Source organism: Budorcas taxicolor, chromosome 12 (genome assembly GCF_023091745.1).
Source record: "Budorcas taxicolor isolate Tak-1 chromosome 12, Takin1.1, whole genome shotgun sequence".
NCBI lineage: Eukaryota > Metazoa > Chordata > Mammalia > Artiodactyla > Bovidae > Budorcas > Budorcas taxicolor.
The window spans coordinates 14278046-14302884 of NC_068921.1; the positions used below are offsets into that span (position 1 = coordinate 14278046).

Genomic DNA, 24839 nt, shown 5'->3' on the forward strand with positions numbered 1-24839 from the left:
ATGCTATAACTTGCATTTAGCTATAAAATAGTAAGAATGTATAGACAGAAAAGTGAACAAAAGATTGTATACACTGCAAAGCTTTAAAATACATTTATCCAACAGCAAAGAAAAAATGATTGTTACCTTCTGGATAAAAGAGAAACCTAAGTAAATATCGAAAGCCTTGACTACATAACAACATTATAATAAATGTCAATATTTATGGACTTCTTTGAGGCCAAGGTAAAAAAGCAGGTTGTCTGAAATAGACAACCATTTAAAATACCTTAAAAATTCAAATCATTGAAAATTCAAGTGCTTCTTTTCTTCTAAACGTTTGCTTCATATAATAGTGAAGGCAACATGTTTATAAATAGGCATTGATGAGTTCAGGACATCTTATACACTCAAAATATTCATACAGAGTCTTTCACTATTCTGTGAGCCTTCCTACTATCTCTCTATTGCTATCAATCAGTGTTGGAAGGAACTTTGGTAACAAACAGATGACTGGTTCAAAAAAGGAGAAAATGTATCTGTCCTTAAGACAACCCCTTGATAGTGGAGGCTGTTGTTAAGAGCCAAAGGATTTTCTCACCTTTCTATCCCATAATTTTTGTGGCATAGTCCAGGCTCTACAACACCCTATAGCCATGCTAATCTTTCATTCCAATACGTTTTCTCAGTTCAGCAGCGGTTTTTTCCAGCTGTTGGATGTTCCATTGCCATTGTCTTCTATTTGAGTGAAGCTTATTTACCTGACAGTGCAAACGCTTAAGAATTGCACCATATCTTTTATGTTGTACCTATTAAAAGAAGAGCACGTATCAACAGGGTTTGAGAAAGAAAAATAGTAAACAGCCATAAGGGATATTTTGACTACTCTAAATAGGAAAGCACTCAATTAAAAATTACTTAATAAATAATAATGATAATAAAAAATAAACAGTAATTATAACTATTTATTCAATGCTTACTGCATGTTAGATACTGTGTTGAGAGCTTTTTACATATGATTAAACCCTCATAACTCCTTATGATATAAAGATTATTATTCTCATTTTTGTATAAACTGAAGATCAAAGAGTTTAAGTCACACACTCAAGGTTTCACAGCTGGTAAATGATGGTGTTTGGGGTTTGAACCCAAGGCAAGCATTTGTGATGAAGGGCCTTCTACTTATCAAAGTAGTTTTCAGTTAAGAGAAATGGTTTTTTTTCCTGTATCAGGTGGTTCACTGAAACATAGACCCAACTGATCAAAAAGATCTAGGAAATAATGTAGGCCATTTTCCTGCCAGTAGGTCAGTATTTATGCGTGACACAGTACATATACCACATTTTGTTTATCCGTTCATCCATCTAAGGACATTTGGGTTGTTCCTATTTCTGGCTATTGTGACTAACGCTGCAATGAATGTGGGCGTATGAATATTCCTTTGAGAGACTGTTTTCAATTTTGGGGGGCATATACCCTGAAATAGAACTGTTGGATCATTTAATAATTCTGTTTTGAGGAATTGCCATGCTGTTTTCTACTCTGGTTGTACAAGTTTACGTTCTCACCAGCATGGAGGAGGGTTCCAATTCTGCACATGCTGAAAGCACTTTATATTATCTGCCTTTCTGGTCATAATTGAAGCCATCTTAGTGGGTATGACGTGGTACTTCCTTTGAGTGTGACAGTGGTGTTGTGATAAAACGTCCTTTTTAAATGAACTGATGGAATAATATTAATAGAATAATGGGACTGCGAAAGTTACCCCTTCATTCTCGTATCTGTTTAAGAGAGAGCTCTAGTCAATCAGGAAGGTGATTCTAGGTCAATACAAAAAAGAATCAGTTTGTCAAAACACCAGGCCACATTTATCAAAGTAACCAATTTGCCAAAAAAGCTTATAGCTTAAGATGGCTGTAGGGAGACAAGACTCTGGGTTTCTGGGACCTTAAGACTCTTCCCCAGGCTGTCTCCCCTTCCCCCTCTGTAACTCAGCTTTCCTTTCTACTGGGGGCCCTCTTCCTCGGACCCTCAGGGGAGCGCTCCTCTCTCTCAGAGTTCCTCCCTTAGTGAGCTCACAGCTTCTTTACCTTTATCATGCCATGGCTCATTTTGATAGTATAGCAAGGACCACGGACTCCTTAGAATGTTTTTAAATGTATAAAATACAATACACGGGATTACAAAAGAAATAAATTATATGGAAACACAGTTCTGCAGAGCATCAGGGGAACTAGGACAGAGACACTCTAGGTATTCCAAAATACTGACATAAAAACTCATCAACTAAGACTTCACATAAATAACTAAAATCTTTACATATCTTTTTAAATTTTCAGTTTTTTTAATTCTGGAAATTCAGATAGTTCATTCAAACTGGTGAACTAGGCCTCCTGATATGTTGGCAAAACAGAAACTGACTTTAAAAGAATTATAAATAAATTAGTAAACAGAAACATTATCATATTAGGTAATGAAACTATATTCAAAAGAAGATTTTAATATATCAAATATATTCAAAGGGATATATATCAAGTTGGGCTTCCCAGGTGGTGCTAGCAGTAAAGAATCCACCTGCCAATGCAGGAGACTTAAGGGATGCGGGTTTGATCCCTGGGTTGGGAAGATCTCCTGGAGTAGGAAATGGCACCTCACTCCAATATTCTTGCCTGGAAAATTCCATGGGCAGAGGAGCATGGAGGGTTATAATATAAACTAAAGAAAGAATAATCCATCAGAAGGGATTATGTAAAGAACACAGCATAAGAATGGGCAAGTGAAGATAGTTCCCACTCAGTGACTCTCTGATAAGAATAACACTGTTATGGAGATTGGCTCCTTGAGTGTCCAGAGCCAGAGGTCAAGAGCACTCAAACTCAAGTGATGGACTTGATTTCCATGCTCAGTAACCAGCTTTGTGATATCTGGCTTCCAGTGTCGTTTCCTTACAGGGAGAAGAAACACTAATGACTGATACAAGTTTTCTGATTTCCTTGAGAGTTTTGTGCATTCTTATAAATTAATAAACTGGCATTTGAGTTTTTATGTGCTCTGATTCCTGAGATAAACTTTGCCTGGTCATGAGGTATTAACTTTTTTATATATACCAGCTATAGTCAATGTGAAAATATTCTGCATCTATGTTCATGAGGAACACTGGTCTGTAATTACTTTTCTGATAATGTTCTTGTTCATTTTGTGTGTCAGGGTTAGGCTGGCCTCCCAAAATAAGCTTGGAAAAGTTCCTGCCTCAATTTTCTGAAAGAATTTGCATAATCTAGATATTAGTTCTTCCTTAAATATGTGATAGAATTTACCAGTGAGGTTATGTCAATCTGAAGCTTTCCTTATGGGAAGGGTTTTAATTATGAGCTCTATTTCATTGATTTCTAATTCATACCATTTATATAGCCTAATTTGAAATGGATCATAGAGCTAAACATAAAAGTAACTTCTTCCTGTGTTGATGACGATACGTGTATTTTTCAAGGAATTTGCCCATCCCATCTAAGTTGTCAAATTTATTGACATGAAGTTGTTTAAAAGAGGCTTTTATCACCCTTTTAAGTCTATAGGACCTAAAGTAGTATCCCCACTATCCTCCTTTTTCTGATCAGTATTGTTACAGTTTATCAATTTTATCAGTCTTATCAGCTTTTGTCGATTTTTCTGTTTTTCCATTTTCTATTTCTTTCATTTCTACTATTTATTATGTCATTTCTCCCTATTTGCTATTGGCTTATTTTTCTAGTCCCCTATGATAGAAGCTTAGATAATTGTTTCTAAACCTTTTTCCTTTTTAATATACACATTTAAAGCTGTAAGTTTTTCTCTAAATACTGCTTTAATTGTACCTCACAATATTTATATGCTGTTTTCATTATCATTCAATTTCAAATATTTTCTAATAATTCTTGTGATTTCTTCTTTGACTCACAGATTATTTATAATTGTGATGCTTAATTTCAAAATGTTGACGAACTTTCTAGTTTTGCTACTGTTACTGACTTCTAACTGAATTCTGCTGTGATTAAAGAATATAAAATTCTTTGAAATTTATCATCCAGTATACTGTCTGTCTTGGTGAAAGTTTCATGTATATTTGAAAACAAAGTATAATCAACAGTTGCTAGGTAGAGTATTTTATAAGTGGTAATTAAGTTTAGTTGGTAGATTAGTTGTTCAAATTTTCTATATGCTTGTTTATTGATTTTCTATATTGTTCTATCAATTACTCAAAAAGGTTAAGCTCTCTAGTATGACTGTAGATTTGTGTCTTTTTCTTTTAATTTTGTCCATTTCTACTTCTGTATTTTGAAGCACTGTGATTAGGTAAATTTACATTCATTATTATTATTCATTTCTGACAAATTGACTGGCTCCCTTCAACTTTGGGGGTAGTCCGTATCTTAGAATCTACTTGATACTAATATAGTTATGACCAGCTTTCTTAAGATTGATGTCTTCATAGTTTATCTTTTTCCATCTTTCAAATCATGTGTCTATATTCAAAATGTATCTCTTGTGAAAAAGTTATGTTACCAAACTGTTTTTTCAATCCAATCTGATGATTTTTCCCTTTTAATTGGATTGTTTAGTCCATTTACATTTGATGTAACTAATGGTATGCTTGGATTTAAGTCTACCATTTCAATATCTGTGTTCTATTAGTCTCTTTTGCCTTTTTTATTTCTTACTTATTTTCTGTCTTAAGAGTGGATCACAGGCTTAAGTATAGAATGCAAAACCATAGAACTCCTAGGAGATAACAAAGGAGAAATCTAGATGACTTTGGGTTTGGTGATGTCATACATACATACAACACTGAAGGCACAATTCATTAAAGAAATAATTGATAAGCTGGACCTCATTAAGCCTTCTGCTCTATAAAAGATACTGTCAAGAGAATATAACAAGACACAGACTGGGAGAAAATATTTCCAAAAGACGCATCTGATAACTGCTATTCAAAATACACAACAAATTCTTAAAACACAACAATGAGAAAAAATAACCAAATTAAAAAATAGACCAGAAACCTGAACAAACGCCATATCAAAGAAGACAAACATATGGTAAATAAGTATATGAAAATATGCCCAACATGAAATGTCATCAGGGAAATGAAAATCAAAACAACAAGATATCACTACACATCTATTAGAAAGGCCAAAATCTGGAACACCGACAACACCAAATGCTAGTGAGGATGTGGAGCAATGGGAACTCTCTCCTTCATTGCTAGTGGGAATGCAAAATGGTCCAGCCACTTTGGGAGACAATTTGGCAATTTCTTACAAAACTAACCATATTCTACCACATGATCCAGCAATCATAATCTTTGGCATTTACCCAAAGTGCTTCCCTGGTGGCTCAGTGGTAAAGAATCTGCCTGCAATGTAGGAGACTGCCTGCAATACAGGAGACCAGTTTAATCCCTGGGTCAGGAAGTTCCTCTGGAGAAGGAAATGGCAACCCACTCCGGTATTCTTGCCTGGAAAATCCCATGGACAGATGAGCCTAGCAGTATAGTCCATGGGGTCACAAAGAGCCAGATAGGACTGATCGACTAAACCAATTCAATTCAAGCGAGTTGAAAACTGATGTTTGCACAAAAACAGATGCTTAGAGCAGCTTTATTCATAATTTCTCAAACTTGGAAGCAACCAAGATCCCCTTCAGTAGGTGAAAAATAAACTGTTGTATATCCAGACAGGCTAGTTCCAAATCGGGAAAGGAGTATGTCAAGGTTATATATTGTTACCCTGCTTATTTAACTTATATGCAGAGTACATCATGAGAAATGTCAGGCATTTAGCAATAAAAAGATAAATAAATAAAAGAAAAAATGAGCTATCAAGCCATGAAATGACCCAAGGAACCTTAAATGCAATTACTGAGTGAAAGAAGCCAATCTGAAAAGGCCACAAAGTATATGATTCTAACTATATGACAGTCTGGAAAAGGTAAAACCATGGAGACAGTAGAACCATTTTTAGAAAAGATTGGGCTTTCCTGGTGGCTCGGATGTAAAGAATCTGCCTGCAGTGCAGGAGACCCGGGTTCAGTCCCTGGGTGGGGAAGATTCCCTGGAGAAGGGACTGGCAGCCCACTCCAGGATTCTTGCCTGGGAAATCCCATGTACAGAGAAGCCTGGCGGGCTACAGTCCATGGGGTCACAAAGAGTTGGACACAACTGAGAGACTTTCAGGGCTTCCCTGGTTGCTCAGAAGATAAAAAGATTGGGGTAGAGTCCAAAAGACATAGACTCATATTCTATACTGTCTCTTATCACTAGCTATATAAAATTACACGTTATTTAAATTTTCTGAAATTCTATAAAATATGTTACTATGAGAATTTAAATGGGATAGCTTTTAAAAAGTGCTTGAAAAATACCAGGCAATCAATAAACAACAACAGATTTAATAATACTGACTATTTCTCCCTGTATTTTTGTTACCATGTTATCTAGCTATCTGAATCATTCTTACCTTGCCTTTAGTTTACCTTTCTATCTTTGTTTCTTCGGGTTTTTCACCTAGGACAGCCTTTCTAGTTGTATAGTCATTTCTGTGGCTGACCTCAATAAGTGAATGGATTAGTTAGTTGTGCAAGTTGTATGGTATACTGTAACAAGTTAAATGTGTTTTGTTCCTGCTTCCTAGTAGCTCCGAAAGCACACTTAAATCTTTCCTGTACTTTAAATTTGAAGCTCAAATTGAACAAAATTTAGGCAAGAGTAACTAGCAATGAATCTTAAGGTGCTTTACATAATACCTATTATTACAAAATGTTACTTGCAGCACTCATCATTTGCTAAAAACTTCTTAAATGCTCTAGTTTCTCCTTCCTGAAAATGCTTAGATTTGGCAAATAACATGTTTTTAAACCTTGAACTAAAAATTACTGATCGTTGCCTAATGCTTTGTATTTGAAGCTTTGAGTTTGTATGCTTTGTATTTTGCTTCCCAATTTTTTCATCAGTGACTCATAACTTTTTCCTCTCTCTTATCTTTAGTTCCTTTCTTCAACAATGTATTTAAAGACTTACAGTAGACAGGGGCAAAAAGGCATTTGCAGGTAAGTATTTGAAATACTTCTTTCACTCAGACATGGCCTAAAACAACCAAACATATTTACTAAAAAAAACTGTAAAATCCAAAAACCATTTTCATTCTTTCTTAATCAAAAATGTGAACAGTAGCATTAATATGAAGATTAAACATGCAAAGCACAAAATGTTTGAAAGAGTTAAACATTAGAACGAAAGAATGCTATAACCTAGGTAAAAGATGACCAAGAACTGCACCAAGGCCACAGCTGAATACATCCAGAAGGGGAAGGAAAAAAAAAGACTCGAAAAAGAAATAAGTAATAAAAATCTGTTTAAATTTATCCTCTCAAAAAACTGGTTGTTTTGAGAAAGAGGTTGCTTGTATCAATGATGAATTCTCATCAAGCAATAAGAGAAATTGTTGGGGAAAAAAAATGCAGTGTTCTCAAGGCAATGCTGTGGCATTTGTCCTTCAGTGCTATAGTTTATTATAGATAGTCTCTAATTTCTTAGATTTTCATTTTTTCATTTTTCAACCATAATATAGTAATAGAATTAAGGACTATTTTTAATACATTAGAGTTAATAAAACTAAGATTAAAAAGTTTGGACTCTGAGGGAGAAGGAGAGGGTGGGATGATTTGGGAGAATGGCATTGAAACATGTATACTATCATGTAAGAAACGAATCGCCAGTCTAGGTTCGATACAGGATACAGGATGCTTGGGGCTGGTGCACGGGGATGATCCAGAGAGATGATATAGGGTGGGAGGTGGGAGGGGGGTTCAGGATTGGGAACTCATGTACACCCGTGGCCGATTCATGGCAATGTGTGGCAAAACCAATACAGTATTGTAAAGTAAAATAAAGTAAAAATTTAAAAAAAAGTATAGAAGAATCTTTAGTAACTCTATTATGAAAGCTTAAAAAGAGTTTATTGAATTTCACCATAATAAGTATAATGATGAAAACATTAAAAACTGACTATTAAGCTCAGTGACATTCCATCTAAATCTAACATTAGTAGTCACTTACATCACCCTTTACCACTAAATATACCCATGTACACTTCTGCTTCTGTCAAAATAAAGTATAAGTATTTCATATAACTACTCCTCATGCCAAGTAGAACTAAAAACCCTGGACATTGGATATAACATTAACTAACATAAGAAGTTCTGAAAGGTGGAGAGAAGAAGGCAAACTGACTGGAGGCCTTAGAATTCAAGGAACGACTTGGTAATAGCTCCCTGGGTTTTCATTTGGCCTCATACATCACAGATAAGAGGAAGGAAGAAAGAAAGCTTGAAATGCCAACAGATGCAGACAACAACAAAACAAAACAAAACAAATCCAGGAAAAGCCTGCTCTCTAATCAAAGGACCAGGAAAGGGCAGCCTAAGACTGAAAATTTGAGGTAGTAGCCACTCTACTGAAGTCAAACACCACGGAAAAAACAATGGCTCCACCACCACCCACACCAGCAAACACTGAGTGGAAAGCCTAAACTTTCACCATTGCTGGGCTATAACAGGGCCCCAGTCCTGCTGCTGGGCTGGTGTCAGAGAAGGCTGAGTGGGGAGACAGGACTCTTCATTCTCTCTGGAAAGTAACCACATCCCCTGGTGTGAGGGGAGCCCCTCTGGGGAGGCTAGACTTCTGCTCCATCTAGTGGCTAACAAGGCACTCTCCCCCTTCCCACTGGGAGAGTGTCAGAGGCGGCCTAGTGGAGAGTCGAGGTTTTTTATCATCACTCAGTAGTAGCAAGGTCGCATCTATGTGGGAGCAGTAATGAGGTGCTCCTGCCCCACCCAGCCAGGGGCTTATCAGTAGAAGCCGAGTGGGCAGCCAGGACTCCCACTTCTGACCAGCAATAACAGGAAGTCATTATTCCCTCCACGAGTGTCCATGGAGTCTCTGAACTTCTACTACTATGTGGAAGTAACAATGATACAGAACCTTACAACATAATACCCAACATGTCCAGATTTCAACAGAAAATCACTCACCAAAGCAAGAACCAGGAAGCTCTCAAACTAAATAAGAAATAACAACCAACATGTGCCAACACCAAGAAAATGCAGAGATTAGAATTATCTGGCGGGCATTTTAAAGCCATCATCATAAAAATGTTTCAATGAGTAATTAAGGAATGTGCCTGAAACAAACAAAAATATTAAAAGTCTCAGAAAAGGAGTGAAAGATACAAAAAAAAAAAAAAAAACAAATGGAAAAGACACAATAACTGAAATAAAAAACTTGGTGGAGTGGTTCAATAACAGAATGGAGGGGATAAAGGACAGAATCAGTGAATGTAAGATAGAACACTAAGGAGTATGCAATATGACCAACAGAGACAAAAGACTGAAAAAAAGAAATGAAGAGAGCCTCAGGGACCCGTGGGACTCTATCAAAAAAACGACCTATAATTTCTGCCATGAGAGTTCTGGAAGAGTAGGAGAAAAAAGGCAGACCTGCAAAAGTTTCAAATAAATTAGAACTGAAAATTTCCAAAATTTAGCAAAAGACATAAGCCTACAGAACTGAGACGTTAAGAATTTTCAAAATCAGATAAATCCAAAGAAATTAATTCCAGAAAAAACCCACTCCAGTACTCCTGCCTGGAAAATCCCATGGACGTAGAAGCCTGGTAGGCTACAGTCCATGGGGTCACTGAGAGTCAGACACCGACTGAGCGACTTCACTCAAAGACAGCAAAGCTTGAAAGCGGCAAGAAACAAATGTCTGAGAGGAAAACAATTCAATTCAAATGACAGTGAATTTCCCATTAGAAATTACGGAGACCAGAAAGAAGTGGCACAGCATTTTTCAACTGAAAAGAACAGTTAACCCAGAAATCTATATCCAGCAAAAACATCTTTCAGAGATGAAAGGGGGAACGAAGACATTTTCAGATGAAAAAAAAAAAAAAATCCCAAGACTGCCACCAGCTGACCTCTCCTAAAAGAATGAATTTAGAAGCTTGAAAGATAAAGAAAATAATAAAGGAGTAAATCTTAGAACATCAGGTAGGAAGAAAGAATATGGTGGAGCAAAAATACAGATAAATACAATAGACAGATGAAAAGGGCATAGCTAAAGGGTATCAGGTTTCTTTTGAGGTGATGAAAATTTTTAAAATCGACTATGGTAATGGTTACATGGGCTTCCTTGGTGGCTCAGTAGTAAAGAGTCCGCCTGCAGTGCAGGAGACGCATGAGACGTGGGTTCAATACCTGTATTCATATTAAAAACCATTTAATTATGCATTTTAAATGAGTGAATTATATGTTATGTGATTTATATCTCAATAAAGCTGTTTAAAAAATCAGAATCGTGGTAGCCTGAGAAAAAGGGACAAGAGATCTTTCTAGGCATGATGCAGAAGTTTTATATCTTGTTCAGTCATTGTAACACTGCTGCTGCTGCTGCTAAGTCGCTTCAGTCGTGTCTGACTCTGTGAGACCCCATAGATGGCAGCCCACCAGGCTTCCCTGTCCCTGGGATTCTCCAGGCAAGAATACTGGAGTGGGTTGCCATTTCCTTGGTATATATATAAATTGTCAAAATTAAACAAGCTGCTGCTACTGCTAAGTCACGTCAGTCATGTCCGACTGCGACCCCACAGACAGCAGCCCACCAGGCTCCCCCGTCCCTGGGATTCTCCAGGCAAGAACACTGGAGTGGGTTGCCATTTCCTTCTCCAAGGCATTAAAGCGAAAAGTGAAAGTGAAGTCGCTCAGTCCTGTCAGACTCTTAAAGACCCCATGGACTGCAGCCTACCAGGCTCCTCCGTCCATGGGAGTTTCCAGGCAAGAGTACTAGAGTGGGTTGCCAGTGCCTTCTCCGAAACAAACTAAAGCCTTACAAATAATGTACCTACTCTTATGACAGCTCTACTTTAATAAAAATTATTAAGAATCTCAAATTTCTTTCCAAAACGCCTTTACCAGCTTATTCTCATACCAATAGTATTTTAGAATTCAGGCGGTCCACATCTTACAAATTTTAATATGGATAATTGACAGGCCAAATTTGGGGCCTTATTTTGGGGTCTGATTTATCAATCCCTTACTGTTAATGAGGTTGGTCATCATTTCCATTGGGTTTTATCTTTTTTTATATATATTTATGTTTTAAAAGGTAAGACTTTTCAAACCATATTCCCAAGGTTCTATGGCTTGTTTGAAATTTTCTTATCACTTAGTCACTTATGTATGTTACAAATACACCCTCTCAAAACAAGTCTAGTCTTCTTTATTGTTATGCTGCATCTCAATAATCTAGAAATTTATGATATAGCCAAAAGTAGTATTTAATCATGCAGTTTGGATATATGTCTGTGTCTTTTAAAATAAATACTTCTGTAATGCAAATGCAAAGTAACTTTGTCCCTTACATTATCTTTAATCCTTGTGGAAGTCTATGTATGTATGTGTTCAGAGGTAGGAATCTAATTTTACTGCAAAATTGTTGTAATTTTTTCACATGACTAACATTTCATTTGTTCCATTTATGATGGATTATTTCTGGATTCCTTTTTTCTGCTTCATTAATCATTTTTTCTATTTCTATGCCACATATATAGGTTTATAATAAATCTTGATATTTAGAAGGGTAAAAATACCCATTTATTTACATTGCTAGTAAAATAGAAGATAAAATCATGGTGTTTCTTAAAGAGAATGTTTTGTAAAGGTGAGGGCTTTTGTCTTCAAATTCCTGTTGCTTTTTCATTGTGTCAAATTAGTCACAAGCAAGTTGAAAATATGTATCTTTTTATTTTCCAAAGTAATTTTAAAGGGTGAAAATTATTTACCCTTAACAACATACACTTTTCCCTTTTTGTTCTCCACTCATCTAAACAATGACTATAAGGTCTACCAGTGGCATCTCAAATTTAGTCTCACTTTTAATTTATCATTCAGTTTGTTTTCTAATTGGACTATTGAAAATTACAGATAGGAAATCAGAGGTTTAAAATACCAACACTTCCATTGTCTTTACTTTGAAGAGTCTTTAATTTCTGTCTATGAGTGGTCCTTTTTGACTGGATAGCCTCTGCTGTCTATCCATATTAATTGGTTACAAAGCTGATGGAATGTGGAGAAGGAAGTGGCAACCCACTCCAGTATTCTTGCTGGGGGAATTCAACGGACAGGGGAGCCTGGTGGGCTACAGTCCATGGGGTTGCAAGAGTTGAACGTGACTTAGCGACTAAACCACCACCACCACCACCAGATGGAATGAGACCTGGAAAAACTCTAAAGTGAAAGTGAAAGTGAAGTCGCTCATTCGTGTCCGACTCTTTGTGAGCCTGTGGACTGTAACCTACCAGGCTTCTCCGTCCATGGGATTCTCCAGGCAAGAATACTGGAGTGGGTTGCCATTTCCTTCTCCAGGGGATCTTCCTGACCCAGGGATTGAACCCAGGTCTCCCGCCTTGCAGGCAAAGGCTTTAACCTCTGGGCCACCAGGGAAGAACTCTAAGTCAGACTGAAATAAGACTGAGTACTTGCTTTTCTTGAATACATTCAATTATCTGAATATTTTGGGAGTTATCTATACTTATCTATTAATAGTTTGGATGTATCAACTGTTTTTCGTAGTTCTTTTTGGTTCTCTAGCTAGTAAACTACACAAATTATGACTACAGTATTAATAAAAGTTTAAAAAATGGTCCCATAAAACATTGAAATGCAGATATTTAAGACTTACCTCTATTTCTTTCCTTAATTTTTCATGTGTCTTTATTTCTTCCTGAAGAAAACAAGTTTGTTCACTGATGGATTCTTCTACAGTTGTAATTTCATCCTTCAGTTTTGTAATATCTTCCTGTATGTTTATGAAATTTAAAATATACATGTCAAACAATGAATCGCCAATATAAATCCAAGATTTCAGTGTTTCTATAATTTAAGAAGATTAACCATCACATTTAATTTTGATTAATACGATTAGAATGTTACTTCTATAGGTATAAGGAACGAGAAAGCATTATTCAAACAAGCAAACCTTAGATTTGAAGACACAGAAGTAAAAACCAAATGAAAATAAGACACAAAGGAAAGCGGAAGTCATAGCAGCAACTGTTTGGCAATGGTGTATAGGATATTTTTTTAATTCTTAGGGAGAAATAATAGATATTTTAAGTTTTTGTCTCCCAAAGTCTTCAAAGAATATTAAGAAAAAGATGCTTAGGGTGCAATTATTAATTCACATTGTTTGGGTAACAGCATTAAGAACACTAAATAGATTTTAATTGGTCTGGATCCATTAGACTGGAAGCTAGTTAACATTTTTGTGAGTCATACTTTCTGTAACAAATGGATTAATTGTTCATCTGATTTTGTTGGACCATATATTTTTATTAATCCACAAGGGATTTGGGGATGTTTCCTTTACGCATTTGTACTTTTGACATAGTTGTTACATAACTCATGCACTTATACAAGTTTTTAAAAGCTGTGAATCCAGTTAGAGCACTCATGGGTATTCTACCAAGTTAATGATAATTTATCGCTGAGTAAGTGTACTCACAAAAAAAGGAATACTAGAAAATGTTTTAATAAGTGATATTTCAAACCTGTGCTTGTCTCATCAGGTTTCCTTCTGGATTCTGGAGATCCAGCTTAAGTTCCTCTTTCATTGTCTTTAGTTTTTTTACGAGGTCTCGTTTCTCATTGAGTTCAGTCATAAATGACCATTTGTTCTCTACCTCTCTCAAACTATCTTTATGTGCTTTTATCTTGGCATAGTATTCATTATATTTTATCATTTGTTCCTCAAAATTTTCTTGGGCAGTTTCTATGTCAGATTTAAGCTTCACATTTTCTGCGTGTAAGGATTTGATTTGATTTTCCAGGTCTCCACACTGAAGTCTGGTATTCTGTATGGCAGCATCTTGCTGATAAATTTGCCTTTCTGTTTCTTTAGTTTCTGCAGAGACAGATGCTATTTGTGTTTCAAGCTCATGAAGTTCATTCTGTAAGATATTTCAACATTATTGTTATTAATTCATGATATTCAACATGAAAGAAAAGCCATTGTTTTGATCCACAGTGTGTGTAGAAAAATCACTTAACATAAAAAATATTTTTTATCAAATATAGAAAAATTGATGCGTAACAGGAGACATGTAATAAAGTAATGAAATTATCTTCTAATCAGAGGGAGCCCAGGGTTACATATTTCTTATTTTTTAATGTTCATCTAATTCTCAGTATTAAAATTTTATCATTTGTCTTGACATTTTATATATAAAAAATACTTTACAATAATTTTAACAATATATTTGTGGGCATCAGAAGTACAAACTAAAGAAAAATTTATGATAAAAACGATAAAACTCTGAGTTAAAAGAACAAAAGATCTAAGTTCTAGTGCCCTTAACTGCTGTTTACTGGGGTGCTTATACATGCTGTGCTGAGTTGCTCAGTCACATCAGACTCTTTGTGACCCCATGGACTGTAGCCCACCAGGCTCCTCTGTCCACGGAGATTCTCCAGGCAAGAATACTGGAGTGCGTTGCTATGCCCTCCTCCCCGGGATCTTCCCAACCCAGGGATCAAACCCAGGTCTCCTGCATTTCAGGTAGGTTCTTTACTGTCTGAGCCACCAGGGAAGCCCATGATCAAATAGCAAACATAATTATCCTATTCAAGCCTCACTTTCTTCACTTGTAAGATAAGTATGAAGGTATATTTATCTTTGCCTCCCATGTGGTGCAGTAGTAAAGAATCTGCATGCCAATGTAGGAGGTTCAGGAAACATGGGTTCGATTCCTGGGTCAGGAAGATCTCCTGGAGAGGGAAATGGCAATCCACTTCCACAATCTTGTCTGGACAATCCCATGGACAGAGGAGCCTGGTGGGCTACAGTCCACAGGGTTGCAAAGAGTCAGACATGACAGAGCACACATAACTCTTACCTCTTTGGGACATTTGGCATTTCTAACCAGCATCTGCTTTTTAAGCCTACCCAACACTCGTCTCTGCTTCTCAGATACCTCTGAGCATTCCTTCTCTGGCTCATTGGTTTCTTCAAATATAGGTTTCCCTCGGGGGGCAGTCATCATAATTTTCTTCTCTCATTCTATCTATACTCCTTGGATAATCTTACACATACTTAGATCTTGAGATACATATATACTGATGATTCACAGAATGTAAGTGGCTATTAAGTCCTATGCCCAGCTACCACTGGGCATCTCAAATTCATTGTCCAAAAATCAGATGACACCTCCCCTCCTGTGGCCCATCCTATTCTCCCTTGTATCAGTTGCCAATTGTCAGAACCACAAAAACTCTGTAACACACTAGTGTGTATTGCTACCCACTAGGTGGTTCTGTTAACTTCAGGTGGATTTGTTCAAATGTCTGGAGATTGGCGGTCTGTAGAATGGTTTAGGTTGGCTCCAATTGGGCTGACCTGGGTGTCTTGGCTTTGCTTCACATGTATCTTATCCTCCAGTGGGCCAGGTCAGGCATGTCCTTCTCATGATTACAGTAGATGGAAAGAATGGAAGCCCAATTATGTAAAAACTTTTTCAAACTTCTGTTGGAATAACATCTGCTAACATACCATCTGGTCACATGATCAAACTTCTCAGTGGAGGGGTAGAAAGTATGCCCATCCACTATGGGAGGTGATTATAATGATAAATGGTAAAGGGTAAAATATACATAAGGATGAATATTTGGGACCAAAAATGCAAATTACCACACCTCTATATTCCCAAACTTAGTTAATGGTATTTCTTTGGGAGCCATATTTAATTTCTCACTTCTGTTTATATTTAGTGTTAGTTGCTCAATCGTGTTCAACTCTTTGTGACTCTGTGAACTGTAGCCCACTAGGCTCCTCTGTCCATGGAATTCTCCAGGCCAGAATACTGGAGTGGGTAGCTGTTCCCTTCTCCAGGGGATCTTCCTGACCCAGGCATCAAACCTGAGTCTCCTGCATTGCAGGCAGATTCTTCACTGTCTAAGCCATCATGGAAGCTCTCTTTATATTTAACTATTCATCAAATTCTGTAGATTTTCCCACCAGTATTACTATAGGCTTTTATTCTTTTTCTTCTATCTAGTATGGTCATCCTCTTTAAATTAATGTATAATTATGGGAGGGAAGCACTTCACTAAGAAGGCAGACTCAGCCTATCCTTTTCTTGACAGAGACAGGAGAGGGAAGTACACTGAAAGATACAACATGCTGATGAACTTCAATCTTTATCTCCAGTTTTGATATTTAAAATGCCCATCTGACATTCTATTTGGATATCTAACAGCCATCTCAATATACGTATTCAGAAAAGAGCTTTCAATTTTCAAGCCCAATATGCTCCTCTTTCAGCCTTTCTGATTTCAATAAACTTTCCACCTTGGACACTAAAAAACCTAGAAGCCATTCTTGATTCTTCCCTTTATCTTATCCCCATAACCTATTTAACAGCAAACCTTGAAGCCTGGGCCTCTAAAATAAAATCCCAACTCACTTCTGACCAGTCTTTGTAGCATGGCCCAGCTCTTAACTGGTCTCCCTGTTTCCATGCTTCTTCCTCTCCCTCCCATAGGTCTTTTAGAATCAGTCTGTTAAGTTCTCTAAAAAAGCCTGCTGCAATTTTGAGTAGAACTGATTTTAAACAACAGATAGACGAGAAAGACCTGACATGTTAACAATACTGAATCTTATGATTCATGAAAATGGTATATCTCTCTATTTTGGTCTTTAATTTCTCTCAACAGTGTGTTGCAGTTTTTAGTACACAGGTCTTACATCTTGTCTTAGTTTGCTATAGCACAGCCATAACAAAATATCATAGATTTAGTGGCTAAAACAACACAAATTTCTCTCTCACAGTTCTGTAGGCTGGACAGAGTGTTAGCATTGTCAGGTTCTGGTGAGAACTCTTCCTGGCTTGCAGAGGGCCAACTTCTCACTGTGTCATCACATAACAAAGAGCAAGCTCTCTGGTATCTTTTCTTCTAAGGGCACTAACCCTACTGCCAGGATCCCACCCTCATGACATCATCTAAGCCTAATTACCTGACAAAGACCTCATCTCCAACCACAGCCACATGGGTTTTTAAGGCTTCAGCATATGAATTTTGGGGGTGATACAAACATTCAGTCTATAATACTTATGTTAAATTTACCCCTATTTCATAATTTTGATGCCACTGTAAATAATAATGCTTTTTAAATTTCAATTTCTGATTATTTCTTTTAAAATGTACAAATACAACTGGTTTTTATAATTAATCTTATCTTGCAACCTTTCTAAACTCCCTTCTTAATCTGGAAAAAGTGAAAGTAATGTCCGATTCTTTGCAACCCCATGGACTACACAATCCGTGGAATTCTCCAGGCCAGAATACTGGAGTGGGTAGCCTTTCCCTTCTCCAGGGGATCTTCCCAACTCAGGGATTGAACCCAGGTCTCCCACATTGCAGGTGGATTCATATTAGTCCTAATAGATTTTAAAATAATAGATTCCTTAGGATTTACTCAAAAAAATCATGCTGTATGTGAATAAAAACTTTTACTCCCTCCTTTCCAATCAGGATACCTTTTATTTCCTTTTCTGTGAAGGAGTGGCTTGAATTATCAGTACCACAGAATGAGCAGAAGTGATAAGAAGACATATGCTTGCCTTATCCCTGATCTTAGGAGAAAAATATTCAGTCTTCCACTATTACGTATGTTGCCTGTAGGATTTATGTAGATGCTGCTTTTGGTTGGTTAGAATTTTCCTCTATTCCTAATTTGCTGGTAGTTTTTATCTTAAATTGATGTTGGATTATAACAAGTATCTTTCATGCATCTAGAATTCTCTTTCTAAAACATAAGTTTAATCATTCACTCTTTTGAAGTCTATCAAAACCCTCTCATCAACTCTAAAATAAAATTTAAGCTTCTTTTCATGCTATACATCTCTTATTGCTTCTCAAAATACACTCTATGTTATTCCACTACCAAACTACTTATAGCTCTATGAATGTACCAATGCTATTTCAGGCCTCTGAATTTTCTCAGGTTTTTTTTTTTTTTTTGCCTAGAATATCACATCCTCATTTCCCTTTAACCCTCAAACCAATCCCATACACCCAATCATTCTAGTGAACTCCAGCTATTCTTTAAAACTCAACTGATCACTCCTTTTTCAATGTTAAATCTGTGTTTATGTCTCTATTGTTGACATACTTCCCTGCATGTAATTATTTGTTTAGTTATTTGTCTCCCTCTTCAACAGATGGTGAGGACTTCTCTGGTGGCTCAGATGGTAAAACACTTGCAATGCAGGAGACCCAGGTTCCATCTCTGGGTCAGGAAGATCCCCTGGAGAAGGGAATGGCAACCGACTCCAGGATTCTTGCCTGGAGAATTCCACGGACAGAGGAGCCTGGTGGGCTAAAGTTCATGGGGTCACAAAGAGTCCGATATGACTGACTAACACTTTCACTTTCATTTTCAACAGATGGTGAGTAGCTTAAGAGTGAGGACAATGTTCAGCAAAATGCTTAACAGAAATTAGGTTCTCAATATAAATGAAATAACATCTCTAAAACTCCTTGAAGATTGACAAGTTTTATGAAATGATTCTTTATAGAAATCTAACACATGATTATTTTTATATTATATCCTACTGTCAACATGTATTTTTTCCTAAAGTGACTTAGTTCAGTTCAGTCACTCAGTCATGTCTGACTCTTTGCAACCCCATGGACTGCAGCACACCAGGCCTCCCTGTCCATCACCAACTCCTGGAGCTTGCTCAAACTCATGTCCATTGAGTCAGTGATGCCATCCAACCATCTCGTCCTCTGTCATCCCCTTCTCCTCCTGCCTTCAATCTTTCCCCACATCAGGGTCTTTTCCAATGAGTCAGTTCTTTGCATCAGGTGGCCAAATTGGAGTTTCAGCTTCAACATCAGTCCTTCCAATGAACACCCAGTACTGATCTCCTTTAGGATGGACTGGTTGGATTTCCTTGCAGTCCAAGAGACTCTTAACAGTCTCCAACACCACAGTTCAAAAGCATCAATTCTTCCATGCTCAGCTTTCTTCACAGTCCAATTCTCACATCCATACATGACCACTGGAAAAACCATAGCCTTGACTGGACAGACCTTTGTCAGCAAAGCAATGACTCTGCTTTTGAATATGCTGTCAAGATTGGTCATCACTTTTCTTCCAAGGAGCAAGTGTCTTTTAATTTCACGCAATGCAAATATTTTCAAGAAATCTATACTAGCACATAGTGTAATTATTATCATATCTGTTGTTGCATTAATGCCTAAAACCATATTCAAAATCTGGCCCTACACTGCCCACCAGGGTCCCAGCAAGGATACCTTGAGTAATGTTTACAAGTATTCTTTCATTTAATTATCATGAAAACCTTACAGATAGGTCCTATTATTATTTCCATTTTACAAATGAGAAAACAGAAGCATGGAAAGATTAAATCAAGGAGCTAGAAGTAACAAATCATCTCCTGGCAATTCAGATCTAGAGTATATTCTTTTCATATCAATGATACATTTAATTTTAAAAATCTTTAAAAAGTAAAAACACTTTCATTTTTCCTTCTTCAGCTTTATTAACAGAATAATTATGTCTATGCTGAATACAAAAACAAATATGGTTTTCAGATTCCTGCGATGGAATTATGAACATATTTTGAAATTTAAGTGTTAGTTGCTCAGTCGTGTCTGACTCTCTGTGACCCCGTGGACTATAGCCTGCCAGGCTCCTCTGTCCATGGGATTCTCCAGGCAAGAATACTGAAGTGGGCTGCCATTTCCTTCTCCAGGAAAAATTTAAGGAACACAGAAATGTTCCTTATCTTCCTGAAATGTTCCTTTTCTATCTGAAATGTTCACTGGCAACTAGTAATTTCTAAGCCACATCTTTAAAAATACTGGCTTAAAAACTTAACCTACCTTCAATTCAGCATTTTAGGAAAAATTATCAAGCAAATTTAAAATAACTCTATGTGATCATTGTGTTTTCTATGCTTATCTGTAGTATGATGACATTGTTGAATCTCTGCAAAAATGTTCCTCAAAACTGGAATATTCATGTAGATTTTACTTAAGGATGTTACATGTGCTTAGTCACTCAGTCATGTCCAACTCTTTGTGACCCCATGGATATAGCCCACCAGGCTCCTCTGTCTATGGGAATTTTCCAGTGAAGAATACTAGAATGGGTTGCCATGCCCTCCTCCAGGGGATCTTCCCAACCCAGAGATCGAACCCAGGCCTCCCACATTGCAGGTGGATTATTTACCATCTAAGACACCAGTGAAGCCCTTACTTAAGGACACCAGAATAATTTAGAAGGTATAAATATGAACATTAGAAATGTTATATTGCTTCCTCAGAAGTTATTCAGTTCAGTTCAGTCGCTCAGTCATGTCCAACTCTTTGTGACCCTGTGAATTACAGCACGCCAGGCCTCCCTGTCCATCACCAACTCCCGGAGTTCACTCAGACTCACATCCATCGAGTCAGTGATGCCATCCAGCCATCTCATCCTCGGTCGTCCCCTTCTCCTCCTGCCCCCAATCCCTCCCAGCATCAGAGTCTTTTCCAATGAGTTAACTCTTCGCATGAGGTGGCCAAAGTACTGGAGTTTCAGCTTTAGCATCATTCCTTCCAAAGAAATCCCTGGGCTGATCTCCTTCAGAATGGACTGGTTGGATCTCCTTGTAGTCCAAGGGACTCTCAAGAGTCTTCTCCAACACCACAGTTCAAAGGCATCAATTCTTTGGCGCTCAGCTTTCTTCACAGTCCAGCTCTCGCATCCATACATGACCACTGGAAAAACCATAGCCTTGACTAGACGGACCTTTGTTGGCAAAGTAATATCTCTGCTTTTCAACATGCTATCTAGGTTGGTCATAACTTTTCTTCCAAGGAGTAAGCATCTTTTAATTTCATGGCTGCAGTCACCATCTGCAGTGATTTTGGAGCCCCCCAAAATAAAGTCCTCTTACTAATTTAATATAGTTTTGAAGAACATAAAAACTCATTTACAAGACTTTGTGAAATAGGTTACCTGCAAATGGAACAGAATTTTTCTGTTTCTTTCTATTTCTGATGTTTGTGATTGTTGTTGCTTTGCAACTTGTTCTACAGCATCGGTTAATGAAGATGTGTCTTGTTTAGCCAGACCTAGACAAAAAGAGTAAAGTACATAATAAAAATCTAAATGCAAACATTCTAAGAAACTAATGTTTCATCACCCCAAATCATGAAAATTGTGATGTTTTCTCATTAACAAACTAAATTTAGGGTTGATATTCTTCCCTTTCTGACTATAAACAAAACTAAAATCAAAGGCCATGATAATAGACAATTCAAAGTCACCTAATGCAATACTACACCTGTTCCTTTATGGAACATTATAAATATTTTGATTGTCCTAAAATTTTTTATCTAGACCATCTGCACATATACTATAATTATAGTGCTACCATAACAACTATTTCTCAATTACAGTTGATGAATTTTCATTATAGGCCTGCATTTTCAGGTTGTTATGCCTTTTCTAAACACTCTAGAAGCTACCTCCTGGCAGTTTTCCTCTATTCTAATTTGCTACTAATTTTAACCCAATTTTCCTATGACACTACTTTTTCTGTTACTCCTCATCTTTCAGCTCTATATTTATGAAAAGTGCTTGATTACCTTCTTTGGGAACTCCTTGACTCTTCCTTTCGTTTTCTGACATTCTTGTGTCTCTTTCCACCTTTTCAGTTCACCTTTTCTCATACAAAATAATCAGTGCTGATAATCTTTCACTTTTCTTTTTTGTGTGTTGTGTGTTGGTGATCCTGAAAGTAAATTAACTGTCAAATGTGTCACAGGGATGGCAATGGCATTCATCATCACTTCCAGGAAGTAAAATACAATGATTGAGTGAGAGAGTGGGGAAGAAAGTAGAACTCTCTATGGATCTTGCCAGTCCTGCTTTTTAGCTAGTATGACCCTGAGAAGTTTCTTAATTCATTTGATCATCAATGTCCTTGTCTGTAAAACTTCATAGGGCTAGTGTAATAATGAATGTGGGCTTCCCCAGCTGGTGCTAGTGGTAAAGAATTCACCTGCCAATGCAGGAACCACAAGAGAGGGAGGTTCCCAGAGACCTGGGAATGTGGGTTCCCAGAAGTGGGTCAGGAAGATCTCTTGGAGTAGTAAATGGCAACCCACTCCAGTATTCTTGTTTGGAAAATTTCCTGGTGAGAGGAGCCTGGTGGACTACTGTGGTCCATGGGGCCACAATGAATTGGACATGACTGATCACACAATAATGAATGTATGTAACATACTCCACACAGTATCTGACATATATCTTAAGTAAATAATTATTATGGATCAGTAGCTGGTACCTCCAGTACTATTGTGAAGTGTATTCTAAAACTACAACCAGAATCTGTGAAAAACAGTAATAAGATGGATTAGCAACTTCTGCCATGGGTACAGGATGCAGGGAATATGGCACTCCTGTCCAGTGCCAGCCAAGGTAAGCCTTACAGAGGTTTAAAATCACCAACCTCCTCTATACTTAGGAGAAACTGATGAGATATTTTTCTATCTTGAAAGATGAAAAGAAAGAGTTCTTTCCTCTACTAGTGAATGAATGCAAGGAATGAATGCTGAGTTGGCAGAATTAAAGACATTACCAGTTTTTGGAAAAAGCATATCTGATTTTGCCTGTCCATCCCTGTACAGAAGAAATCACACAATTCTGCATGATTAATAAAAGGAATGTAATGTTTCTGCTTAACATTTGAACATACGGATTTTTCTTTTTAGATGAAATCTTTTTTAAAAAATCTTAGTTAATTTTTTTATAGAACTTGTGAATCTTTCCAAATCATACTAAAATCATGATAAACTTTGCCAGCCAGAAGAAGTAAAATATTATCATAACAGTAAGGCATGTATATAAGGAAGCTTCCACTAGGAAATGTACAAAATCACTAAATATCTTTCCTAAAGATTGGTTAAATATTGACACAGAGTACTTGTATACTAGTTACAAGTGTTTTTAAAAAACAAAATTTTAAAAGATTACAATCTGATAAAAACAAAAACAAAGTTAAATCGCTTCATAAGTCAGGAAACTCAAATCTATCCAGAAATATCTTATCAAGTTAAAGAAGTCCTGAGAGAAATACTCAACAGTGTCATAATCACCTCTGAGAATATATGATTCTTTCCTGTTTATTCACATTACTTCCTTTCTTCAAACCTCACTTCTGATCTGCCTCCTCCAGGAAGTCTTCCCTGATACTGAGTCCATTCACTCTGTTCATGCCATTACTCTGTCTTTTCTGCTCCCAGATCAATGCCAATGAATCCAAGCTCTCTAGCTTTTCTGTATGGGTTTCATAGTTAAAGATATTATTCTTAGTGTTACCTATGTTGAAAATGCATACCGTCTACATTTATACTTTCAGTGAGTTCTCTCAATTGATTATAAACAAATAAATAGTGCTTTAGCTTTTTGTCCCACTGTTCTAAATGTTTTAGATTTAAAAAAAATGAACATTATATAGTGCTGATTCTGTGCTATGTATGGGAACTCTATAAATATTCAGTTTATAAATATTAACTCATTTAGCCCTATGAGGTAGATACTACTAGGTCTTGGGGTACGACAGGGCTAATCTTGAACCAAGGTTGAGCAACTGCTAGTTTATTAGATAAATTATTTCCAACCTGAGACTCAGAATCCTTATCAATAATAGCAGCCACCTCATTAGATTACTGTGAGGATGAAGTGAAATAATGAATGTATTTAGCAAATTTCTGTCACTCAACTATTTCTATTCCTATTACTGAATTTACATTATTTTATACTGTATTTCCTTATTATACTATAAGCTCCAGGAAGGCAAATACAGTGTCTTATTCATTTTCATATTCTCTACAAAGTATTTGATGAAGAACCCCCCCCCAAAATTAGAAAATTAGATTTTTACAGTAAAAATAAAGTAATTGGTACTTTTCCATCTCTACTCCTGAAGCAGCATACACTGAAGAACTGTTGGGTGATATTTCTTTAAACAAGCTATTCATGAAAGGATACCTAGCTTAAAATTGAGAAAGTAATCATTTTTTTTTCGGATCTTCCTAAAATGGACAAAAAATAAAAATGAAAATAAACTACTGCCATCTACTGATAATTCCTTACAATTGCATAAATCAATGAAAACAAGAGTTAGACAGTATCAGTTATTCTTTCATTCAAGCTACATATGGGGTACATATATATATACACAAAACATTGTGGGAAATATAAATATGAATTAAGTGACTCTGATTTTAAAAATAAAAACCTTATAATATCTACAGTATTTGATAATAAATAGACAAATATTACATGTAAAAAATCAATTAGGAAAAACACTTTCAACTAAATAACTAGCTTTACAGAAAACATGCAATGGAAATACTATAATAAACCACCATGTCCTATTATAACTACTGTTGTTTAGTCGTTAAGTCGTGTCTGACTCTCTGAAACCCCATGGACTGCAGCACACCAGGCTTCCCTGTCCTTCACTATCTCCCAGAGTCTGCTCAAATTCACATCCATCGAGTCGATGATGCCATCTTACCACCTCATCCTCTTCCTCCCTCTTCTCCTTTCTCCTTCAAATATTATCAGTTCAGTTCAGTCGCTCAGTCATGTCCGACTCTTTGCAACCCCATGAATCGCAGCATGCCAGGCCTCCCTGTCCATCACCAACTCCGGGAGTTCACTCAGACTCACGTCCATCAAG

General features: G+C 36.8%; 1 protein-coding gene across 1 annotated transcript; it reads right to left on the minus strand.

Moving 5' to 3' along the window:
• Positions 1-638: 638 nt before the first annotated feature.
• CCDC122 (coiled-coil domain containing 122) lies at positions 639-21778 on the minus strand. The gene is made up of 5 exons (XM_052650349.1): positions 21736-21778; positions 21104-21219; positions 13623-14021; positions 12755-12871; positions 639-788 (listed from the first exon to the last, which is right to left on the minus strand). The coding sequence occupies exons 1-5, from the start codon at positions 21776-21778 to the stop codon at positions 639-641; spliced, it is 825 nt and encodes a 274-aa protein (XP_052506309.1).
• Positions 21779-24839: the final 3061 nt, after the last annotated feature.